The sequence below is a fragment of the Salvelinus fontinalis genome, chromosome 4 (genome assembly GCF_029448725.1).
Source record: "Salvelinus fontinalis isolate EN_2023a chromosome 4, ASM2944872v1, whole genome shotgun sequence".
Lineage (NCBI taxonomy): Eukaryota > Metazoa > Chordata > Actinopteri > Salmoniformes > Salmonidae > Salvelinus > Salvelinus fontinalis.
The window spans coordinates 53,574,979-53,601,821 of record NC_074668.1 but is presented as its reverse complement, the minus strand read 5'-3'; the positions used below and the strand labels follow the sequence as shown (position 1 = coordinate 53,601,821).

General features: G+C 39.3%; 1 protein-coding gene across 1 annotated transcript in view; it reads left to right on the top strand.

The window, feature by feature from the left end:
- Positions 1–26,371, top strand: part of LOC129854001 (NLR family CARD domain-containing protein 3-like) — a 32,160-nt gene extending 5,789 nt beyond the window's left edge. The window contains exons 3-12 of the mRNA XM_055920589.1: positions 11,018–11,134; positions 11,316–11,405; positions 16,725–16,841; positions 17,171–17,255; positions 17,349–17,553; positions 17,973–19,764; positions 20,037–20,210; positions 21,910–22,083; positions 24,792–24,838; positions 25,284–26,371. Coding sequence (XP_055776564.1) covers positions 11,018–11,134; positions 11,316–11,405; positions 16,725–16,841; positions 17,171–17,255; positions 17,349–17,553; positions 17,973–19,764; positions 20,037–20,210; positions 21,910–22,083; positions 24,792–24,838; positions 25,284–25,813 — 3,331 coding nt within the window. The 3' untranslated portion in view covers positions 25,814–26,371. The remainder of the gene's footprint in view (positions 1–11,017; positions 11,135–11,315; positions 11,406–16,724; positions 16,842–17,170; positions 17,256–17,348; positions 17,554–17,972; positions 19,765–20,036; positions 20,211–21,909; positions 22,084–24,791; positions 24,839–25,283) is intronic.
- Positions 26,372–26,843: the final 472 nt, after the last annotated feature.

Genomic DNA, 26,843 nt, shown 5'->3' with positions numbered 1-26,843 from the left:
TTTACACTCTTAGAAAAGAAGGTTCCTTATACAACCAACACGGCTTATATCACTTCCTTAATATATGGAACCACTAAAAGTTATATTTTTGGGTTCAGTGAAGAAGAACCTCTAGACTTCTGATCAACAAAAGGTCAATGCTTTGAGGAGGTGAACCCAGCAGCCCTCCAGTGTTCAGATCAATTCCTCCCGTTTTTTCCAGCACCCGGCCCGGGATTCAAACCAGCCACCTTTCGGCCACAGGTCCAACTCCTGTCACAGCGTCAAACTCCTTTGCCACTTGGTGAAAACCTGTGTTAATCTTCAGAAATAAACATGAGTTAATCTGCCAAAATGCTTTGCAGACATACATGGTATCACTTGTTATACATAAATATTATGCATAAATCATTACCAAAAGCACCAGACACTGTTTCATGTAGGTCTATAATATTTATGGATTGACCATATAGAAATATCAAAACACTAGATTTTAACTATTACAAAGCAATTACATGTGGCGCAGGAACCACTGACTCGCTGCATTATTCTATAGTATTATCAAGACAACTGCTGTTAACTCTTAACTACTTAGGACAGCTCACGAGGTGTCCTAAATATCTGCCGACTAGGTGGGACTAGAGACTTCATGCATAGCTTTAATTTATATCCATGAGTGTAAATGTCTTTATTCTCAGCACTTATACGACCAATTTTATACTCTGAGACGCTTTGTGGATACGGGCCCAGATCGCAACATATTGTTATAAAAAAATGTAGAATGTTTGTTTTACATAATAATAAAATGAGTATTACTAATGTAACCCACTGTAAAGACTGGGTTTATTTGATTGTGTTTCACTGCTCATGTCCGTGTTCTGGAACTGCACGCGTCCCCGTACAGAACTGTCCGCGTCCACGTACGGTGTGGCGCCAAGGATATTGTCCAGTTACACGCAAAGTGGGCTGAGGAGATCTTGGGGAATATTGATGAAGTTCACTACAGTGTTGAAACGCCGAAGTTTGTTGTTCAATTAGCTTTTTTCTTTACGGTCAGGGACAGTATGAGAGTAGCCAGATCCTTTTCACTCTCTATCCTTGTTTCAATTTGTGGTTCACCGGATTTATCATCAACATCATTATTGAGACGAGGGACAGACAAGCAACCTGCTAGCCAGCTAAGCTAGTCGGTACAGCTAGGTAAGCTAGCTAGCTACTCTACCAGCAGCATCCTGGTTTATCCAAGCTAGTCGGTACAGCTAGGTAAGCTAGCTAGCTACTCTACCAGCAGCATCCTAGTTTATCCTAGCCAGTCGGTACAGCTAGGTAAGCTAGCTAGCTACTCTACCAGCAGCATCCTAGTTTATCCTAGCTAGTCGGTACAGCTAGGTAAGCTAGCTAGCTACTCTACCAGCAGCATCCTGGTTTATCCTAGCTAGTCGGTACAGCTAGGTAAGCTAGCTAGCTACTCTACCCGCAGCATCCTAGTTTATCCTAGCTAGTCGGTACAGCTAGGTAGGCTAGCTAGGCACTCTACCAGCAGCATCCTAGTTTATCCTAGCTAGTCGGTACAGCTAGGTAAGCTAGCTAGCTACTCTACCAGCAGCATCCTAGTTTATCCTAGCTAGTCAGTACAGCTAGGTAAGCTAGCTAGCTACTCTACCAGCAGCATCCTAGTTTTTTCCCAGCTCCCACCACATCATCACCGGATGCATTTCTTCTGGACTGATGACACTTTTTTTGATGACTAGTTGTTTCTAAATGGCTTCTGGGTCATTTGAGCATCAAAATCTTTGTTTGTAGTTTTTGATTGAGCGAATGCTGATCAGGTTCACTGAGTTGCAAACCAAATGGACAGGTCTAGCTCATTGATTTGTAGATCTGACGCTGTTGCTACCTCAGATTATGAGCCTAGCAGGTGTCGCAAATGAGTTATGTAGTTCCCACAGAATGCCACATTTTTGCCTTAAAAACCCTAAATCTAATAATCAATCAAATGTATTTATAAAGCCCTTTTTACATCAACAGATGTCACAAAGTGCTATACAGAAACTCTAACCCTACGTACAACCTATTTTTGCCTTAATCCTAACCCTAGGTATAATCTATTTTAGCCTTAACCCTAAGTATAACCTACTTTAGCCCTATCCCTAACCCTAACCTAACCCTGATTACTGCCTCATTGGCTGTATCCGCTATGGGTCCGCGGTCAAACGACCACCCCTCATCACTGTCAAACGCTCCCTAAAACACTTTTGCGAGCAGGCCTTTCTAATCAACCTGGCTCGGGTATCCTGGAAGGATATCGACCTCATCCTGTCAGTCGAGGATGCCTGGTCATTCTTTAAAAGAAATTTCCTCACCATCTTAGATAAGCATGCCCCGTTCAAAAAAATGCAGAACTAAGAACAGATATAGCCCTTGGTTCACTCCAGACCTGACTGCCCTTGACCAGCACAAAAACATCCTGTGGCGGACTGCAATAGCATCCAATAGTCCCCACGATATGCAACTGTTCAGGGAAGTCAGGAACCAATACACGAAGTCAGTCAGGAAAGCAAAGGCTAGCTTTTTGGGACACTGTAAAGTCCAAGGAGAACAAGAGCACCTCCTCCCAGCTGCCCCACTGCACTGAGGCTAGGTAACATGGTCACTAGGTAACACGGTGTGACGCAATCGTCCCACCGGCCAATAGCCAGAGAAAATACAACGCCCCATATTCAAATAAAATGATATAAAAATCTAACTTTCATTAAATCACACATGTAAGATACCAAATTAAAGCTACACTCATTGTGAATCCAGCCAACATGTCAGATTTCAAAAAGGCTTTTCGGCGAAAGCATAAGATGCTATTATCTGATGATAGCACAACAGTAAACAAAGATAGTAGCATATTTCAACACTGCAGGCACGACACAAAACGCAGAAATAAAATATAAATCATGCCTTACCTTTGACGAAATTCTTTTGTTGGCACTCCAATATGTCCCATAAACATCACAAATGGTCCTTTTGTTCGATTAATTACGTTGATATATATCCAAAATGTCAATTTATTTGGACCGTTTCATCCAGAAAAACACAGCTTCATACTTTCGCAACGTCACTACAAAATATATCAAAAGTTACATGTTAAACTTTACCAAAACATTTCAAACTACTTTTGTAATACAACGTTAGGTATGTTTAAACGTTAATAATCGATCAATTTGAAGACGGGATGATCTGTGTTCAATACAAAAAGAAAACAAACTGACGCAACTTTTTTCGTAACGTGCCTCTCTCAAAAAATGTACTTCGTGTGACCCTCATTTACGATAGCCCTACTTCTTCATTACACAAAGGAATAACCTCAACCGATTTCCAAGGACTGGTGACATCCAGTGGAAGCGGTAGGAACTGCAAGCAAGTCCCTTAGAAATCTGGTGTCTCTAAGAAATATCATTGAAAAGACAGTGACATCAAAAAAATAACAATTCTGAAAAGTTTGTCCTCGGGGTTTTGCCTGCTACATAAGTTCTGTTATCCTCACAGACATGATTCAAACAGTTTTAGAAATTTCAGAGTGTTTTCTATCCAAATCTACTAATATGCATATCTTATATTCTGGGGATGAGTAGCAGGCAGTTGAATTTTGGCATGCTCTTTATCCAAAAGTGAAAATGCTGCCCCCTGCCCTCAAGAAGTTAAACGCTAGTAAAACCAAATGCATGCTTTTCAACCGTTCGCTGCCCGCACCCGCCCGCCCGACTAGCATCACCACCCTGGACGGTTCCGACCTAGAATATGTGTACAACTATAAATACCTAGGTGTCTGGCTAGACTGTAAACTCTCCTTCCAGACTCATATTAAACATCTCCAATCAAAAACCAAATCTAGAATCGGCTTTCTATTTTGTAACAAAGCCTCCTTCACTCACGCCGCCAAACTTACCATAGTAAAACTGACTATCCTACCGATGTCATCTACAAAATAGCTTCCAACACTCTACTCAGCAAACTGGATGCAGTCTATCACAGTGCCATCCGTTTTGTTACCAAATCACCTTGTACCACCCACCTGTAACGTTTCTGACCTTATTTCCTTTGTTTAGTCTTTATTTAGTTGGTCAGGACGTGAGTTGGGTGGGTATTATCTATGTTGTCTGTTTCTATGTGGGGTTTTCTAGTTTGGCCTGATATGGTTCTCAATCAGAGGCAGCTGTCATTCATTGTCTCTGATTGGGAACCATATTTAGGTAGCCTGTTTTCTGTTGGGGTTTGTGGGTGATTGTCTATGTGTAGTGTTTGTTTCAGCACTATTGTTATTTAGCTTCACGGTTGTCACTTTGTTGTTTTTGTAGTGTTCAGTTTCTTTCACTAACCTTTCTCGCCCCGGGGTTCCGCTAGCGGAACACCCACAACATTCCGCTGCCTTCGCAGAGCGCGAAATTCAAAAAAATTTTTTTTTAAATATTTAACTTCCACACATTAACAAGTCCAATACAGCAAATGAAAGATAAACATCTTGTGAATCCAGCCAACATGTCCGATTTTTAAAAATGTTTTACAGCGAAACACAATATATATTTATGTTAGCTCACCAAAATAGCCAAACACACAACGCTATTTATCCACCGCATAGGTAGCTTTCAAAAACCGACAAAATATAGATATAATTAGTCAGTAACCAAGAAACAACTTCATCAGATGACAGTCTTATAACATGTTACACAATACATTTGTTTTGTTCGAAAAATGTGCATATTTGAGGTATAAATCATAGTTTTACATTGCAGCTACAATCACAAATAGCACCGAAGCAGCCAGAATAATTACAGAGAGCAATGTGAAATACCTAAATACTCATCATAAAACATTTATGAAAAATACATGGTGTACAGCAAATGAAAGATAAACATCTTGTGAATCCAGACAATATTTCAGATTTTTTAAGTGTTTTACAGTGAAAACACAATATAGCAATATATCAGCTTACCACAATAGCCAAACACACAAATGCATTTATCAGCAGCAAAAGGTAGCGATCGCAAAAAAACAGCAAAAGATATAAAATTAATCACTAACCTTGACCAACTTCATCAAATGACAGTCCTATAACATCAGGTTATACAATACACTTATGTTTTGTTCGAAAATGTGCATATTATGAGTTACATACCGTGGTTATACATTGTGAATACGTAGCATCGATTCACCAGAATCTCCAGAGATATTTTGGACACTCACCTAATCTGACCAAAGAACTCATCATAAACTTTACAAAAAATACATGTTGGACAGCAAATGAAAGATACACTAGTTCTTAACCTGTCTAGGATGAGGGTGCCGCTAGCGGCACTCCCCCCCCACCCCCACTGAAAAGGCAGAGCCGCGAAATTCCAAAAAAATAGTTTTTTAAAATATTTAACCTCTACAGAGTACCTAACCCGGATCCGGGAGCACCCCCCCCCCCCCCCACACACTGATTAGCATCGCTAGCATAGCGTCACAATTAAATAGTAGCATCTAAATATCATTAAATCACAAGTCCAAGACACCCAATGAAAGACACAGATCTTGTGAATAAAACCACCATTTCAGATTTTTTAAATGTTTTACAGGGAAGACAAAATATGTAAATCTATTAGCTAAACACGTTAGCAAAAGACACCATTTTCTTACTCCAACAGTTTCTTACTCCATCAGGTGCTATCACCAATTCGGCTAAACTAAGATATTGATAGCCACAAACCAACAAACAAATTTATAAGATGACAGTCTGATAACATATTTATGGTATAGCATAGTTTTTTTTTTTTAAATGTGCATTTTTCAGGTATAAATCACAGTTCTACATTGCAGCTGCAATCTGATATAGTGCTGATGCAGCTAGAACAATTACAGAGACCAACGTTATATAACTAATTACTTGTCTTAAAACATTTCAGAAAAAATACACAGCGTACAGACATTGAAAGCCCAACATCTGGTGAATCCAAACAATATTTCAGATTTTTTAAATGTTTTATAGCGAAAACAAAATGTATCGCTAATTAGCATAACCAGGCCAGCCAAAACCAGCTGGACGCGCGCGACCAGTTCACATGCACGACAGATATATGAAATAACATCGTAAATTGGGTCTTACTATTGCTGGTCTTTCATCAGAATGTTGATCAAGGTGTCCTTAGTCCTGATGAGTCGTTCAATCCATTCACAATGGCAACCTCCCCTCTTCATTCAGCCTGGGTACTGGTCGACTGGCACGGTCAATTCCCAAAGTTAAAAAACTCAAAGAACGGAACACGGCAAAACTCCCGAAAAAATTCTAATAATCTGATTAAACTATATTGAAAAAACATACATTACGGTGATATGGTCACATGTAGCAAACAAACTTCGACACGGAGATAGTTTTCATCCATAACGTCAGCATAACAAAAGACAATGCCACCTCTGAAAACGCGCATCTCAGAAACCGGAAGTTGTCGGTCACGCTAAAGAAATAAGTCTTATTTCACGTCAGTACAAGATAAACAAAAAATTTCTCCTCTGACGTCTTCCAAACACCCATAGGAAGAAGTAGGAAGTGTCATTCGGGTCATAGGTGGCGTGACCATATATAGGCAGAGCTTTGAAGCGAGCATACACATCTTGCAATCTTTTTCAGGCTCAGGGAAAGTGCTGTGAAATGACCTGTGTTTGACTCAGAGACTCAATTGGAACGGTTTTAGAAACCATAGCTTGTTTTCTATCCAATGCTATATGGTTATATGCATATAGTAACAGCAATAATTGAATAAGAGGCAGTTTAGTCTGTAGAGGCAATTATGCTAATGCGAAATAGCACCCCCTGTATTCTCAAGAAGTTAACTTTCACACATTAAAGTCCAATACAGCTAATGAAAGACACAGATCTTGTGAATCCAGCCAACATGTCCGATTTTTAAAATGTTTTACAGGGAAGACACAATATGTAAAGATGTACATCTATTACCTAAAAACACATTAGCATAATCCACCATCTTTTATTTGTCCACCAACACCAGTAGCTATCACCAATTCGGCTAAACTAAGATATTTATAGCCCCTAACCAAGAAAAAAACTCATCAGATGACAGTCTGATAACATATTTATGGTATGGGATAGGTTTTGTTAGAAAAATGTGCATATTTCAGGTAGATGGCATAGGTTACAATTGCACCCACCGTCACAAATGGACTAGAATAACTACATAGAGCAACGTGTTTACCTACTTACTAATCATCAAACATTTCGTAAAAATACACAGCATACACTAATCGAAAGACACAGATCCTGTGAATACAGACAATATTTCAGATTTTCTAAGTGTCTTACAGCGAAAACACAATAAATCGTTATATTAGCATAGCACATAGCACATAGCAGCCCAGCATTGATTCTAGCCAAAGAGAGCGATAACGTCAACATCGCCAAAATATATTATTTTTTTCACTAACCTTCTCAGAATTCTTCAGATGACACCCCTGTAACATCACATTACAACATACATATACAGTTTGTTCGAAAATGTGCATATTTAGCCACCAAAATCATGGTTAGACAATGTGAAATGTAGCCCAGCTGGTGAGAAAATGTCTGTGTGCCATATTAGACAGTGATCTACTCTTATACATAAATACTCATAAACGTGACTAAAAAATATAGGGTGGACAGCGATTGATAGACAATTTAATTCTTAATACAATCGCGGAATTACATTTTTTAAATTATCCTTACTTTTCAATACAGTTTGCGCCAAGCGAAGCTACGTCAAAAAACATGGCGTCCTAAGCCACTAACATTTTTCGACAGAAACACGATTTATCATAATAAAAATTTCCTACTTTGAGCTGTTCTTCCATCAGTATCTTGGGCAAAGGATCCTTTCTTGGGTCTAATCGTCTTTTGGTGGAAAGCTGTCCTCTTGCCATGTGGAAATGCCAACTGCGTTCAGCATGAACTGGAAGCGTGCCCAGCGATTCACAGCGTTTCAGAAATAAATGTCCCAAAATCGCACTAAACGGATATAAATTGCTATAAAACGCTTTAAATTAACTACCTTATGATGTTTTTAACTCCTATAACGAGTCTTAACATGACCGGAGAAAGATTACTCCCAACACTAATGCTTGGAACAGGTGCGGGTCGGTGTCCTCCAGGCGCATGACGCAGCTCCAAAAGAGTGACTAGCTACAGGGTTTTTTAATTTGTAGTGCCTGTGAACGCGCAATCGACCCCATTCAAATCGTCATCACGTAAAGGCATCCAGGGGAAGACGTAAGCAGTGTCCGTATACTCATAGCAATAACAGTGGCCTTTTAACTGACTCCAGATCAGGGGCCAACATTTCTGAAATCTGACTCCATGTCAGGGAAATTGCTGTAGAATGGGTTCTGTTCCACTTAGAGACAAAATTTCAACTCCTATAGAAACTATAGACTGTTTTCTATCCAATAATAATAATAATATGCATATTGTACGATCAAGAATTTTGTAGGAAGCCGTTTCAAAAATTACAAGATTACCATAAATAGTGACAACAGCGCCCCCAGCCTCAACAGGTTAATGCAACCGCCGTGTTAGATTTTTTAAAATAACTTTACCATAACAAACAGCTTACGTTATAGCGAGACAGCGCCCTTGAAAATAGGACTCTACATTTTCCACAGAAATACGAAATAACATCATAAATGGTTCTTCCTTTTGCTGAGCTTCCATCAGAATCTTGTACAATGAGTCCTTTGTCCAGAATACATCGTTGTTTGGTTTTAGAATGTCCTTCTCTCCTGTCGAATTAGCAACCTTAGCTAGCCATGTGGCGCGAACATGCCCATCTCCTCTCGCCGCATAGAACAGAAAACTCCAAAAGACCCATTAAACGTTAAATAAACTGATGAAACTCGGTTGAAAAAAACTAATTTATGATGTTTTTCTAATAGGTATCAAATAAATCAAAGCCGGAGATATTAGCCGTGTATACCGAACGCTTTTCAGAAGACAATGTCGAGGTCCCCCGCGCGCCGTCGAAGACAGAAAATACCGGACCTGTCACTCCAAAAGTTCTTATTCGGCCTCAGATAAAGCTAGACACCCCATTCAACCTTCCACTGCCTGTTGACATCTAGTGGAAGGCATATGAAGTGCATACATATCGATAAATAAAAGCCAGTTGAATAGGCAGGCCCTGAAACAGAGCCTCGTTTTCAGAGTTTTCACTTCCTGTATGGAAGTTTGCTGCCAAATGAGTTCTGTTTTACTCACAGATATAATTCAAACAGTTTTTGAAACTTCTGAGTGTTTTCTATCAAATAGTAATAATAATATGCATATTGTATGATCTATAACAGAGGACAAGGCTGTTTAATTTGGGCACGTTTTTTTCCAAAGTGAAATCAGCACCCCTCTATTGACAAGAAGTTTTTAAAACCCTAACCATAGGTATAATCTATTTTAGCCTGAACCCCAGACCTCTAACCCCTAACCCTAATTCTAGGGTAGGGTAACCTAGAACACTTTTAGAAACTATTTTGGTAATAATATTATGTTAGTAAATACAACTGTAGTACTAAATAGCATGTTGATTCATTTGTTTATCAAAACCTGTCTAAGCATTTTGCTTTTTTTGTTTTGTTATTTTATTATATTTATTATTGCAAGGCAGAACACTTGATAAACAAGACACAATAGTTTATTTTTTCAAATATGGTCTGAACTTTGTGACCTACTTCTGTGTGAAAGTCCAGCAATTAGCGTGGGATAGATGGGGCAGGTTTGAGATCTAAGGAATTAACAAGAAAAATACACTTTATTTCTCAGCTGCCTCACCAATGTCTGTAAGTGAATGAATATCTTTCATTGCTACATTTCCAATAGATGGCAGCATAAGACCACGAAGCATCAGTTATATGCTACAAGCAGCAATATAAGTGACATAAAATAGCATGCAACCACAGACTATATGTCCCATAATTTTCTAAAATGGTCACTCATTACTTTAGTTAGCTATATATCTCGTATTAGGGCTGTGTTGCTTTTGGGAGAGCAAAACAAATAGTGACTATAGCAGATATTGAACACTGGGTAAATAATTACTAGTCAGACCCTCAACCTCAGTATACATTCATTATAAAAAAATATCTTAATATCTGATATTGCGAGTAAACAACCTCCGAATAGATAGTCTTCCAGCCCGCCAATAAATTACATCATTCAACCCTCCCGGTTAGTAAATTTACCTCAACATGCCCCCGGAGAAGGCAGAGTAACGACACAAGCTTTTTAGCGGGGCTGAGATGACTAATAGAGAGAGAAGGAAGAGCGGGTTGATGCTGGTTGATGAATTTCACAATGAATGTACCTGGTTAATACGTTTTCCTCAAACAGAGGTGACTGAATTAATGTTCAGGCTTATTGATAATCGTTATATTAATGAAGTATAATTTCAAAACATGAGCATAAAAATTGGTAATAATAAACATGAATCATCATTATAATACTTCACAGTAATCTGTTAAATATTGTTTCAGTCCTTCCTCTTGCATTAGCAGTGTGGAAAGGGACAGAAAGATGCACAGATGAGTTTTCCTGTGAGGGGCAGTGGTGGTGTATCCAGGGAGAAAACTATCCTGATCTTCTGAAATGTCATTTGTGGTCTTATGCTCCCATCTACTGGAATGATGTAGCAACTGCAGTAGTACTGAATAATGTCTAATTCCTTACTCAAGTAGTAATTACTCAGAATTGCAAAATATACAATCTTCTAGTTAATTGTATCACTTACAACTATAAAATAACCACTTATAGCATAGTAAACAATTAAACTGACATTAACCAAAAACACCATACATTTAGTTAATTTAGTTAATTACCAAATTGAGCTGGTCGGCCACATTTGAGAGTGAGACAGATATATAGCATTTTGCCAAAAATAACATGATTTTGTCTCTCTGAAATCAAACCATCAAGTGACAGATTTTAAACAAATCCCTGTATGTGAGAGATGTAATGTTTGTCTCTGTTGTGTTGAAGTCCAATCAAGCAGGTGAGACCAGCCTCCCCTGTACCCAGCTGTGTGTCCATGAAGAGTGACCGGTCTATGTTTCGTCCTATACACTTTAGAGAGGGAGACTTTTCTACTGAACAAAGGTAAGAAGAACTCATGGGTCATGGTCAATGAGTTAAACAATGCTGTCTCTCGTCATTTCTCCTTTCCCATTTTCCCATTTCTTTTTGCTGTTTTCATAAAGAAAATTCATAGTACTGGTTCGCCTTATAGTCTCATTATTGTTATTTTATTGAGTTACTATTTCCTTTTTTTATTTACAAGGTACAAGGACAAGGTATCACGTCCGGAGAACAGGTCAGGGTTCCAGAACCTCAGGCAGACCAGCGGAAACTGGATCCGCAGCACGATAAGGTATCACGTCTGGTGGATCATGTATCAACACTGATAGGATGGAAAGAAAGAGGGCGCTGCTCTCGGATCAGTTCTCCATCAAATATTTTGTTAACATTATAATTATTTCACATTACTGATGACGGATCAGCACCTGGAGAAATATACCTATGGCTGCAAACATTGAGGCGTCTTATTCTTATGCTTACCCAATAAAAATTCACTAAAGCACATCATAAAATATATTGAGACAAATTACAGACAGTAAACAAGTAGCAAAAAATAACTCAATTGATTGAATGAACATAAAATGTGGCTCACATCAACACCATTATCCCAGAAACGCAAGATCCACTCCAATTTGCACACCGCCCTAACAGATCCACAGATGATGCAATCTCTATTGCACTCCACACTGCCCTTTCCCACCTGCACAAAAGGAACACCTATGTGAGAATGCTATTCACTGACTACAGCTCAGTGTTCTAACACCATAGGGCCCTCAAAGCTCATCAATAAGCTAAGGACCCTGGGACTAAACACCTCCCTCCGCAACTGGATCCTGAACTTCCTGACGGGCCGCCCCCAGGTGGTAAGGGTAGGTAACAACATATCCGCCACGCTAATCCTCAACACAGGGGCCCCTCAGGGGTGTGTGCTCAGCCCCCTCCTATACTCCCTGTTCACTCATGACTGCACGGCCAGGCACGACTCCAACACCATCATTAAGTTTGCTGATGAAACAACAGTGGTAGGCCTGATCACCGACAACGACGAGACAGTCTATAGGGAGGAGGTCAGATACCTAGCCGTGTGGTGCCTGAATAACAACCTATCCCTCAACATAATCAAGACAAAGGAGATCATTGTGGACTACAGGAAAAAGAAGACCGAGCACGCCCCCATTCCCATCGACAGGACTGTAGTGGAGCAGGTTGAGAGCTTCAAGTTCATTCGCATCCACATCACCAACAAAGTAAGATGGTCCAAGCACACCAAAACAGTCGGGAAGAGGGAACGACAAAACCTATTCCCCCTCAGGAGACTGAAAAGATTTGGCATGGGTCCTCAGATCCTGAAAAGGTTCTACAGCTGCACCATCGAGAGCATCCTGACTGGTTGCATCACTGCCTGGTTTGGCATCGAGAGCATCTTGACTGGCTGCATCACTGCCTGGTTTGGCAACTGGTCGGACTCCGACCGCAAGGCACTACAGAGGGTAGAGCGAACGGCCCAGTACATCACTGGGGCCAAGCTTCCTGCCACCTCTATAACAGGCAGTGTCAGAGGAAGGCCCTAAAAATTGTCAAAGACTCCAGCCACCTTAGTCATAGACTGTTATCTCTGCTATCGCATGGCAAGCGGTACCGGAGTGCCAAGTCTATGTCCAAGAGGCTTCTAAACAGCTTCTACCCCCAAGCAATAAAAGTCCTGACTCAACATCTAATCAAATGGATACCCAGACTATTTGCATTGCCCCCCTCTTTTACACCACTGCTACTCTCTGTTGCTATCATCTATGCATAATCACTTTAGTAACTGTACCTACATGTACATATTACCCCAAATTACTGGTGCCACCACACATTGACTCTGTACCGGTACCCACCTGTATATAGTCTCGCTACTGTTATTTTACTGCTGCTCTTTAATTACTTGCTACTTTTATTTCATATTCGTATTCAAATTGTTTATATTTACCTGCATTGTTTGTTAGGGGCTCGTAAGTAAGCATTCACTGTAAAGTCTACGCCTGTTGTATTTGGCACATGTGACTAGTACAATTTGATTTGATTTGAATTATTGCATAATATTATGGAATGCATATTTCTTTGGACCAATTCTGATCGTTGTTACAAGCAGAGTTTTGACAATATTACTGTTATATCAACACACTCTTCATACCCGTTTAACAACTCTAAATAGCTTTGGCATAGTAGGCATCAAGTCCCTTGCCAATCCCTTGCCAATAATGTTGGCTACAACATTGCATATGATGTTCATTTTCATCGAACACATGTTGCGCCCTAGATGAATTCAATTGCCCAATTTATAGCCATGCCCAATTTAGGATTATCTTTTAACAAAGTGATGTTGTGCTCCAACGGTAGAACTTGAAGTAACATAATGTAGATTACTAAATAATCAAAAGAAAACGTGTTTATTATACACTCTTAGAAAAGAAGGTTCCTTATAGAACCAAAAAGGATTCTATCACTTCCTTAATATATAGAACCACTGAAAGTTAAATACATTTTGGGTTCAGTGAAGAAGAACCTCTAGAGTTCTGATCAACAAAAGGTTCATGTTTTGAGGATGTGAACCCAGCAGCCCTCCATTGGTCAGATCAAGTCCGCCCGTTTTTTCCAGCGCCCGGCCAGGGATTCAAACCAGCCACCTTTCGGCCACAGGTCCAACTTCTGCCACAGCTCCAACTCCTTAGCCGCTGTGGGCGAAAATCTGAGTTTCTCTCCAGAAATAAGCATGAGTTAATTTGCCAAAATTAAGACAAAATGCTATGCAGACATACATGGTATCACTTATTATACATAATTATAATACATGAATCATTGCAAAAAGCACAAGACATACTGTTGCATGTAGGTCTATATTATTTATGGATGATAATATTGAAATATCAAAACTGTCATGCCCAGTCAGATTACCGAGTTGCCTCGTAGGTGGAATGTTATTGTCACGCCCTGACCTTAGAGATCCTTTTATGTCTCAATTTGGTTTGGTCAGGGTGTGATTTGGGGTGGGTATTCTATGTTCTTTAGTTCTATTATTTGTATTTCTATGTTTTGGCATAGGGTTCTCAATCAGGGACAGCTGTCTATCGTTGTCTCTGATTGAGAACCATACTTAGGTAGCCCTTTTTCCCACCTGTCTTTGTGGGAGGTTAACTATTGTTTGTGGCACAAGGCCCTTTAGCTTCAAGGTTGGTTTGAATTGTTTATTGTTTTTGTCGGCGTCATAATAAATAAAGGATTATGTACGCTGACCACGCTGCACCTTGGTTCTCTTTATTCGACGGCTGTGACAAAAACATTATTTTAAACTGCTCCAAAGCAATTGCCTCGCTGCATTATTCTATAGTATTTTTATTAATAACAATGGAGTTTGTTACAGAGTTGAGACTGAAGTGTATTATTCAATTTGCTTTTTGCTTAATGGTCAGGGACAGTATGAGTGTAGTCAGATACTTTTCACTCTCTATCCTTGTTTCAATTTGTGGTTCACCGGATTCATCATCATCCTCGAGATGAGGGACAGACAAACAAACTGCTAGCTAGCCAAGTTTGTCGGTACAGCTAGGTAAGCTAGCTAGCTACTCTACCAGCAGTAGCAACCTAAGTTAACCTATCCTCCATCTCTCGTTGATTGATGCTGGCTACCTCTGTCCTGTTCTCCTGGCTTCACTAGATGGACAGTAACTTTAGTATTTAAACCCTCTGTGTCCATGGACCAATCTTTTGAATATTATTTTCGGGGTCCCTCTGGCTACAACCCTAAGTATGACCTATTTTAGCCTTAACCCCTAACCCCTAACCCTTAACCCTAATTCCAGAGTAGGGTAGCCTAGAACACTTTTAGAAACTATTTTAGTATTAATATTATGTTAGTAAATACCATTATAGTACTAAATAGCATTTTGATTATTTTGTTAAACAAAACCCGTCTAAGCATTGTGCTGTTCTTATTTTGTTATTAGTTATTTTATGATATTTCTTATTGCAAGACAGAACACTTGATTACCAATCCACATTCATTTTATTTTTCAAATGTGGTTTGAACTGGGTGACCTAGTAACCTCTATGGGGTAATAACCTCTATGGAAAAGTCCAGCAATTGGCGTGGGATAGATGTGGCAGGTTTGAGACTGATCTAAGGAATTAACAAGAAAAATACATTTTATTTCTCAGCTGCCTCACCAATGTCTGTATGTAAATTAATACATTTTAATTGCTAAATAGTTCCAATAGATGGCAGCATAAGGCCACGAAGCATCAGTTATAGGCTACAAGCAGCAATGTGATTGACATAAAATAGCATGAAACCACAGACTATATGTCCCATGATTTTCTAAAATGGTCACATTACTTTAGTTAGCTGTATATCTCGTATTAGGGCTGTGTTGCTTTTGAGAGTGCAAGACATTGCGACTATAGCAGGTATTAAACCCAGGGTAAATGATCACTAGTCAGAACCTCAACCTCAGTGTACATGCATTATAAAAAGTAATCTTAATATCTGATATTGTGATTAAACAACCTCGGAATAGAAAAGACAAGAGTGCGTCTTCCAGCCCACCAATAAGTTACCTCATAAGCTTTTTGTTGACTACTGGCGCGAGAAGGCAGAGCGGGTCGATGCTGGTTGATGAATTTGACCATACAGGGACAGAAAGAAGTGCACACGAGTTTTCCTGTGAAGGGGGGGGGGGGGGGGGGGGGGTAACCAGGGAGAAAACTAAACTAATCTTCTGAAATGTCATTTGTGGTCTTATGCTGCCATCTATTGGAATTATTTAGCAACTGCAGTAGTACTAAATAATGTGTAATTCCTCACTAAAGTAGTAATTACTCACAATTGTAAAATATAACATTTTCTAGTTTATTTTACCACTTATAACCATTAAAAAAAACATGTATAGCATAACAAACAATGAAACTGACATAAACCAAAAACACCATACATTTAGTTAATTCTAAATATAATTGCAATTTATTTAGATGGGTGACATTATCTGCCTAAGTAACAGCCCTGTAGACAAAGAAGAGCTCTCCCATAGGTACCACAACATTCCAAGGCCAATTTCTCAAAAGTGAGGTTACAAGTTTATCATCTTTCAAAGCAGAATTACTTTTCCATTGTTCCTCAACTGTAGTGTATGATAGACCATTTTCCAGCCCTGAGTCTCTACTTTTATCAAATGTTACATTTACATTACATTTAAGTCATTTAGCAGACGCTCTTATCCAGAGCGACTTACAAATGTTAAAAACACCATTTCATGTTTTGCTACATGAGACCAAATCCAGCCCGTCGGTCACATTTGAGAGTGAGGCAGATATATAGTATTTTGAAAAAGCATGATTATTTGTCCCAACCATCAAGGGATTTTTAAACAAATACATCATTGATGAACCCAATGTCATGGTTAGATAGTGAAAAAACACACCAATCTCTTTCATAATTTCTTTAAACAATAAAAGCAAATTTATTAACATTTCTGAAAATGAATATGTAGTGTTTTGGAATGAAACTCTTCTTATGTTTCCCCATCTGATATCAGAGTAGATGACAGATGTAATGTTTGTCTCTGTTGTGTTGAAGACCAATCAAGCAGGAGAGACCAGCCTCCCCTGTACCCAGCTGTGTGTCCATGAAGAGTGACCGGTCTATGTGTCAACCTCTACACTTTAGAAAGGGAGACTTTTCTACTGATCAAAGGTAAGAAGAACTCATGGGTCATGGTCAGTGAGTTAAACAATGCTGTCTCTCGTCATTTCTCCTTTCCCATTTTCCCATTTATTTTTGCTGTTTTCATAATCCATAGGCTAATCCTTTTGTCCATTTTCATAGTCCTACAACAATATTAAACAAACACAACATTTCCTCAATGTGTGTGTGTGTGTGTGTGTGTGTGTGTGTGTGTGTGTGTGTGTGTGTGTGTGTGTGTGTGTGTGTGTGTGTGTGTGTGTGTGTGTGTGTGTGTGTGTGTGTGTGTGTGTGTGTGTGCACCCTGGATGAGGAGATGTAATCTAATGTTTTGACCACAGAAACCAACAGGAGAGATCAGAGTCAGAGATTCTCAGTGGTCAGTCTTCCCAGAGTCATCAAACAGACCTGGCCTCCATATTCAGTGTATGTGGTCCTGTTATGTACATTTGTTTTTATTTACCTCAAGTAAAGTTGATCTGTCAATCATTCATTAACTTATTTATTTGATTTTTTCAGTTGCTTGAAGAGAATATTATGACATTTGTGAAGAACGAGCTGAAGATGTTCAAGAGGAATCTTAGTCCAGAACTCCCAGAAGGCTTTGTGGTGGATGCTGAAGATGAGAAGCAGGAGAGCAGTGCCAGAGATGGGGCTCTGAAGATCACACTGCACATCCTGAGGAAAATGAACCAGAAGGAGCTTGCTGACAAACTGGAGAAAAGTAAGATCTGTCTGCCTCATGTTGAATGCTGTTTTATAACATTTAAAAGCTGTAGCTAAAGTACAGCTAAAGTAGCTGTGTAACTCAATAATATTGTAGCAGCCTTAGCACAACACCTAGTGACCTCATCAAGAAGCAGCAGGGATGTGTTGTGGTGATTAGTTTAGACAGAGAAGAGGAGAGAGAGGGAGAGAGAGAGGAGGGAGAAAGAGGGACAACATTAATGATACCATCAATAATACCAATAATAATATAATCAGTCACACCAGTCTGTAATGCATTTTGAAAACATTTACACATTTATACAGTCAGTTAAGAGAATCAATTATTAAAATGTTAAACTTTACAACAGTCCTACAATACTGTAGGCCTTAAATCAGACGTAATATTAATATCCTCTGTGTTATTTCTTCATTCAGATGAGCTTGCTGTGATTTGCCAACGTGAACTCAAATCTAATCTAAAGAAGAAGTTTCAATGTGTATTTGAGGGGATCGCTAAACAAGGAAACCCAACACTTCTCAATAAGATCTACACAGAGCTCTACATCACAGAGGGTGGAACAGGAGAGGTCAATAATGAACATGAGCTGAGACAGATTGAGACAACAACCAGGAAACAAGCAAGAAAAGAAACTGCAATCGAATGTAACGACATCTTCAAACCCTTAACTGGACAAGACAAACTTATCAGAACTGTGCTGACAAAGGGAGTCGCTGGCATTGGAAAAACAGTCTCTGTGCAGAAGTTCATTCTGGACTGGGCTGAAGGAAAAGCAAATCAGGATGTCCAATTTGTATTTTCATTCCCTTTCCGCGACCTGAATTTGATGAAAGAGGACAAACACACTTTAATTGAACTCCTCAATCACTTCTCAATGGAAACCAAACAATCAAAAATCTCCAACTTTGACAAGTACAAAGTTCTGTTCATCTTTGATGGTCTGGATGAGTGCCGACTGCCCCTAGACTTCCAGAAGAACAAGATCTGTTGTGACGTCACAGAGTCAAGCTCCGTGGATGTTCTGCTGACAAATCTCATCAAGGGAAATCTGCTTCCCTCTGCTCTCCTCTGGATAACTACCCGACCTGCAGCAGCCAATAAGATCCCTTCAGGGTGTGTTGACCAGGTGACAGAGGTACGAGGGTTCAATGACCCACAGAAGGAGGAGTACTTCAGGAAGAGATTCAGTGATGAGGACCTGGCTAGCAGAATCATCTCACACATAAAGACATCAAGGAGCCTCCACATCATGTGTCACATTCCTGTCTTCTGTTGGATTTCTGCAACAGTCCTTGAACACATGCTGAAACATAAGAGAGAAGAGATGCCCAAGACTCTGACTGAGATGTACACACACCTTGTGGTGTTTCATACCAAACAGAAGAATGAAAAGTATCTTGGGAAAGAAGAGACAGGTCCCCACTGGAATAAAGAGAGCATTCTGTCACTGGGAAAACTGGCTTTTCAACAGCTTGTGAAGGGCAATCTGATTTTCTATGAAGAAGACTTGAAAGAGGCTGGTATTGATGTCAATGAAGCCTCAGTGTACTCAGGATTGTGCACACAGCTCTTTAAAGAGGAATGTGGGCTGTACCAGGACAAGGTGTACTGCTTTGTGCATCTGAGCATTCAGGAGTTTATGGCTGCTGTATATGTGTTCCTATCATTCATCAACAACAATGAGAATCTAATGGACAAACCTCAATCAACGTCCAGGAAACTTTCTGTGCTGTTCAGAGACAAGCATAAAGTTACTGTCTACAAGAGTGCAGTGGATAAAGCCTTACAAAGTGAGACGGGAAACCTGGACCTTTTCCTCCGCTTCCTTCTGGGCCTCTCACTGGAGTCCAATCAGAAGCACTTACAAGGTCTACTGACAAAGTCAAGAAGCAGCTCACAGACCCATGAAGAAACAGTAAAGTACATCAAGGAGAAGATCAGGGAGAATCCCTCTCCAGAGAAGAGCATCAATCTGTTCCACTGTCTGAATGAACTGAATGATCATTCTCTAGTGGAGGAGATCCAAAGCTACCTGAGATCAGGAAGTCTCTCTAGAGACAAATTGTCACCTGCACAGTGGTCAGCTCTGGTCTTTGTGTTGCTGACTTCAGAAAAGGAGTTGGATGTGTTTGACCTGAATAAATACTCCAGATCAGAGGAAGGTCTTCTGAGGCTGCTGCCAGTGGTCAAATTCTCCAGAGTTGTTCTGTGAGTAAATACAATTACATATAAGAACTAATCATCAGGAAGAAATATTCAGTTTAGGGAAAAATATGTATTATAATATTATATTGTATAACATATTGAATAAATGCATTGATGTTCACATTAGTATAACAATATGACCCTACAATTCTTGAAGACAAAAGGTGAATCTATATGTTGTTTGAGAGAATAAACCAAATGCATCTGCCATTGTCCTTCTACACTACTCAATAATTAACAGTGTGTTTGTGAAATCATGATGATCGCTTTGTCAGGCTGTCAGGCTGTGGAGTCACAGAGGAAGGCTGTGCTTCTCTGGTCTCAGCTCTGAGGTCAAACCCCTCACACCTGAGAGAGCTGGATCTGAGTAACAATGACTTGAAGGATTCAGGAGTGAAGCTGCTCTCTGATGGACTGGGGAATCCCCACTGTAAACTGGAGACTCTGAGGTCAGTATTCCTGTAGTTGGTCAACAAGTGATAACTGTTCACCAGATCCACATGTGTTTACCAGACACACATAGTCCACACCATATGTGTTTCGACAGTGAAGCTTACAGTTTTACATTTGGTGCTATGCTCCAACATTTTGGATTTGAGATAGAATGTTTCATATTAGGCGACAGTACAGAATATCACCTTTATTTAAAAGTTTTCATACATATTCATTTTACAGTTTAGAAATGAAAGCACTTTCTGTATCTAGTTCTCCCATTTGAATAAGTCTTAATTATTTGGACATGTTCACCTATATTGTATTAAAGTAGTCATAAGATTCGTTTTTTGGTCCCATATTCCATGCCTGCAGTGATTACATCAAGCTTGTGATTCTACAAACTTGTTGAATTCATTTGCAGTTTGTTTTGGTTGTGATTTGGATGATGTTTTTCCTAATAGAAATTGAATGGTGAATAATGTCCTGTCATTTTGGAGTCACTTCACTTGTATTGTCAGTAAGAATAGAAGATGTTTCTGAACACTTATACATTCATGTGGATGCTACCATGATTATGAATAATCATGAATGAATTGTGAATGATGATGAATAATGATGAATAACAAAGTTATAGAGACACAAAAATCTGAATAAATGCTAGCCTCCTCTGTTATTGGTAATGGTGAGAGGTTGCATGTTTTGTTGTAGCCTCTGTTATTGGTAATGGTGAGAGGTTAGCATGTTTTGTTGTAGCCTCTGTTATTGGTAATGGTGAGAGGTTAGCATGTTTTGTTGTGGCCTCTGTTATTGGTAATGGTGAGAGGTTAGCATGTTTTGTTGTGGCCTCTGTTATTGGTAATGGTGAGAGGTTAGCATGTTTTGTTGTAGCCTCTGTTATTGGTAATGGTGAGAGGTTAGCATGTTTTGTTGTGGTCTCTGTTATTGGTAATGGTGAGAGGTTAGCATGTTTTGTTGTAGCCTCTGTAATTCTGTCACTCATTATTATTCATGATTCATTAGATTTTTCTTGTTCGAGACATCGTTAGGATTAATTTAGTAGTGTTCAGAAACATTTTGTCTACTCACTTAGAAAATGACTCCAGCAGTCATCATCCACCATTTTATTGTTGGTCAAAACACAACCAAAACAAACTGCAAATGCAACCAATGAGTTTACTCAACTTTTGACTACTTTAATACATTATAAGTAAATATGTCAGAATATTTATGACTTCTTCAAATAGGGGGACATGAAGTGCTTTTATTTTTCTAAATGGTGAAACAGATATGTATTAAAATATCCTCAAATAAAAGGTGACATTATATACTGTCACATCATATGAAACATTTGATCTGAAATTCAAAATGTTGGAGTATAGAGACACATTTGAAATGTTAGCTTCACTGTCAAAATAGATATGGTGTGGACTGTATACTCAATACAATCAAAATCTGATACCTCACTGTCTGTCTTTTGACTGATACTGCTTTTTAAACTGGTCTGGTCAGTCTACTCAAATATTTGTATTATACATTTTTCTATCTACAAGTAACATTATGATCATTTCTAATAATGATACATTTATTCATTCATGAATAGATATGGCAGGTTTCAGGACTGATATATCTGAAAATGTTGAAAAAAATATACTGCCAATATTTTCACCACCAAAGAATAGCTGTGTGATTTTCATTTGATTTGACTCTTTGCAGGCTGTCAGGCTGTCTAGTCACAGAGGAAGGCTGTGCTTCTCTGGTCTCAGCTCTGAAGTCAAACCCCTCACACCTGAGAGAGCTGGACCTGAGCTACAATCACCCAGGAGACTCAGGAGTCAGACTGCTCTCTGCTGGACTGGAGGATCCACACTGCAGACTGGAGAAACTCAAGTATGTAGAGGGTTTATGTCAATGTTCATATCAGACGTGTTTGACTTATCAAGCTAGTTAACTTCTCTAGGGTAGGGGGCAGCATTCGGAATTTTGGATGAAAAGCATGCCCAAATTAAACTGCCAGCTACTCATCCCCAGAAGATGAGATATGCATATTATTAGTAGATATGGATAGAAAACACTCTGAAGTTTCTAAAACTGTTTGAATCATGTCTGTGAGTATAACAGAACTTATTTAGCAGGCGAAACCCCGAGGACAAACCATTCAGATGTCTTTTTTTGAGGTCACTCTCTTTTCAATGGGTTTTCATTGGGAATCCAGATTTCTAAGGGACCTTCTTGCAGTTCCTACCGCTTCCACTGGATGTCAACAGTCTTTAGAAAGTGGTTGAGGTTTTATCCTTTGTGTTATAAAGAAGTACGGACATCTTGAACGAGGGTCACTTGAAGTGTACTGTTTGTTAAAGAATTTGACCAGAAAGCTAGCTACAGTTTGTTTTAATCCTGTATTGAACACAGATCATCCCGTCTTCAATTGTATCGATTATTTACATTAGAAAATACCTAAAGTTGTATTACAAAAGTAGTTTGAAATGTTTTGGCAAAGTTTACAGGTAGCCTTTGAGATATTTTGTAGTCACGTTGCACAAGTTGGAACCAGTGTTTTTCTGGATCAAACGCTCCAAATAAATGGACATTTTGGATATATATCGACGGAATTAATCGAACAAAAGGACCATTTGTGATGTTTATGGGACATATTGAAGTGCCAACAACAGAAGCTTGTCAAAGGTAAGGCAGGGATTCAATTTTTATTTCTGCGTTTTGTGTCGCACCTGCAGGGTTGAAATATGCTTCTCTCTCTTTGTTTACTGTGGTGCTATCCTCAGATAATAGCATTGTTTGCTTTTGCCGAAAAGCCTATTTGAATCTGACATGTTGGCTGGATTCACAACCAGTGTAGCTTTAATTTGGTATCTTTCATGTGTGATTTAATGAAAGTTAGATTTTTATAGTAATTAGTTTGAATTTGGCGCTCTGCATTTTCTCTGGCTTTTGGCCAAGTGAGACAGTAGCATCCCGCCTAAACTCAGATTTTTGGATATAAATATGAACTTTACCGAACAAAACATACATGTATTGTGTAACATAAAGTCCTATGAGTGTCATCTGAATAAGATCAACAAAGGTTAGTGATTCATTTTATCTCAATTTGTGCTTTTTGTTACTCCTCTCTTTGGCTGGAAAAATGGCTGTGTTTTTCTGTGACTTGGCTCTGACCTAACATGATCGTTTGTTGTGCTTTCATCGTACAACCTTTTTGAAATCGGACACTGTGGCTGGATTTACAACAAGTGTATCTTTAAAATGGTGTAAAATACTTGTATGTTTGAGGAATTTAAATTATGGGATTTCTGTTGTTTTGAATTTGGCGCCCTGCAGTTTCACTGGCTGTTGAAGAGGTGAGACGCTACCGTCCGACATACCCTAGAGAGGTTACCCTGTCCGGGAACGATAGTGGAACCCCTCGCCAACAGCCAATGAAATTACAGGGCGCCAAATACAAATCAACAGAAATCTCATAAATCAAATTTCTCAAAAATACAAGTATTAGCCACCATTTTAAAGATACAATTCTCGTTAATCCAGCCACAGTGTCTGATTTTAAAAATGCTTTACAGCGAAAGCTCCACAAACGATTATGTTAGGTCACCACCAAAACCCAGTCATTTTTCCAGCTAAAGAGAGGAGTCACAAAAAGCACAAATAGAGATCAAATTAATCACTAACCTTTGTTGATCTTCATCAGATGACACTCATAGGACTTCCTGTTACACAATACATGTATGTTTTGTTCTATAAAGTGCATTATTATATCCAAAAATCTCATTTTACATTGGCGTGTTATGTTCAGTAGTTCCAAAACATGCAGTGATTTTGCAGAGAGCCACATCAATTTACAGAAATACTCATAATAAACATTGCTAAAAGATATAACTGTTATACATGGAATTTTAGATCCACTTCTCCTTAATGCAACCGCTGTGTCAGATTTCAAAATAACTTTACGGAAAAGCGCGCCATGCAATAATCTGAGTACGGAGCTCAGAGCCCAAACCAGCCAAAAGAAATATCTGCCATGTTGCGCAGTCAACATTATTCAGAAATTGCATTATAAATATTCACTTACCTTTGATGATCTTCATCAGAATGCACTCCCAGGAATCCCAGTTCCACAATAAATGTTTGATTTGTTCGATAAAATTAACCATTTATGTCCATATACCTTTGTTAGGGTGTTTGGTAAACATATCGAAACGTGCGTGCAACTTCCAGAGGAAAGGTCGGACGAAAATGTCAAAAAGTTATATTACAGGTCGTAGAAACATATCAAACGTGGTATAGAATCAATCTTTAGGATGTTTTTTCATAAATGTTCAATAATGTTCCAACCGGAGAATTCCATTGTCTGTAGAAAAGCCATGGAACGAGAGCTAACTCTCTCGTGTGTGTGTGTGTGTGTGTGTGTGTGTGTGTGTGTGTGTGTGTGTGTGTGTGTGTGTGTGTGTGTGTGTGTGTGTGTGTGTGTGTGTGTGTGTGTGTGTGTGTGTGTGTGTGTGTGTGTGTGTCCTGTGTGTGTGTGTGTTTGTGTGAGTTCAGGTGTACCCCTCAATGACTGTCTGTTCTTCTGCTTACCGCTACAGTGTGGAACATGGTGGAGAGAACACAATGAAACCTGGGCTTAGAAAATGTGAGTGTTGACTGCTGTGAAGCATATGACTAAGAATAAGTCTTAATTCAAGTCAAAGTCAAAGACCACCATCATTACTTACTTGGTCATATTAAATGTCAGCTGTAGTTCTACAGAAGTTGAAATCATGGAAACCAACGTTTACAAAGAGTTGCTTTGAGAACGTGTTTGTCTTTGTGTGTGTGTGTGGCGTGTTCGTGTTACATAAGATATGTGTGTTTGTGTTCATGCATGCATACAAGTGTGTGTGTGTAATTAATGTGAATAAAGGTGTTTTATATTACCATACAGTATAACATATGATCATTCAACAAGTCTCAAGTTACCTTAACTTCTCCTTTTGATACCTAGAAACATCTACATTAAATGAATTAGTGGAAAGTGAGTTAACATTCTAATGTGAATGATGATGATTTCTAATGTTGTGTCTGGTTTCATCCATCAGATGTCTGTGATCTCACACTGGACCCAAACACAGTAGACAGACTCCTCTCTCTGTCTGAGGAGAACAGAAAGGTGACATGGAGGAGAGAGGAGCAGCCGTATCCTGATCACCCAGAGAGATTTGAGGTCTGTAGACAGGTGCTGTGTAGAGAGGGTCTGACTGGTCGCTGTTACTGGGAGGTAGAGTGGAGTGGTATAATGGGGTCTGATTTAGGAGTGACATATAAAGGAATCAGCAGGAGAGGATGGGGAGATGACTGTTGTCTTGGATGGAATGACAAGTCCTGGAGTCTGACCTGCTCTGACAACAGTTACACTGCCTGGCATAATAAGAAACCTACCTACATAGACGTCCCCTCCTCCAGCTCTCACAGAGTAGGAGTGTATCTGGACTGGCCAGCCGGCACTCTGTCCTTCTACAGAGCCTCCTCTGACTCACTGACCCACCTGATCACATTCACCTCCACATTCACTGAGCCCCTCTATCCAGGGTTTAGGATTTATAATGTTGACTCCTCAGTGTCCCTGTAAATAATAACCTGACACACACACACACACACTGGACTCACACACACACACACACACACACACACACACACACACACACACACACACACACACACACACACACACACACATTGGACAGTCACACACACACAGTGGTCACACAAACACAGTGGACACACACACACACACAGTGGACACACACACACTGGAAACACACACACACACTGGAAACACACACACACACACACACACACAGTCTTGTATTTGTAACCATTTTAGGACTCCTCACAAATACATACCTTTTGAGGACCCTGCTTTCCAGACATCATAGAAGCACAGAAATACACTCAAGAGTTAGAAAACACATATATTATGAGGAAATCACCTAAAGCGACTGACTCCTGGAAAAAAAGTACACTTGAATTTTACTAACTACTTGAGACCGTACATTGCATTGTAATGCATTGCCATCAGCCATCGAGAGAGTGCCTCCTATGAAATCTATAAAAGCTATCCAACTGCCTACGTTGTACCTAATTGAAGCGTAAAATCATTAACATAAAATAAATTCTCTATATTTGACGCATTCATTCTATTTTATGACTGAAAATATTGCATGTAGAATGCTACAATGATGCAACACGGATGGCAACTCAACGGCTGTAGTGTAGTTCTACTGTGGTGTAGTTCTACTGTAGTGTAGGTCTACTGTAGTGTAGTTATTCTGTAGTGTAGTTCTACTGTAGTGTAGTTATATTGTAGTGTAGTTCTTCTGTAGTGTAGTTCTACTGTAGTGTAGTTCTTCTGTAGTGTAGTTCTTCTGTAGTGAAGTTCTACTGTAGTGTAGTTCTACTGTGGTGTAGTTCTACTGTAGTGTAGTTCTACTGTAGTGTAGTTCTTCTGTAGTGTAGTTCTATTGTAGTGTAGTTATTCTGTAGTGTAGTTATTCTGTAGTGTAGTTCTTATGTAGTGTAGTTCTACTGTAGTGTAGTTCTTCTGTAGTGTAGTTCTACTGTTGTGTAGTTCTTCTGTAGTGTAGTTCTTCTGTAGTGTA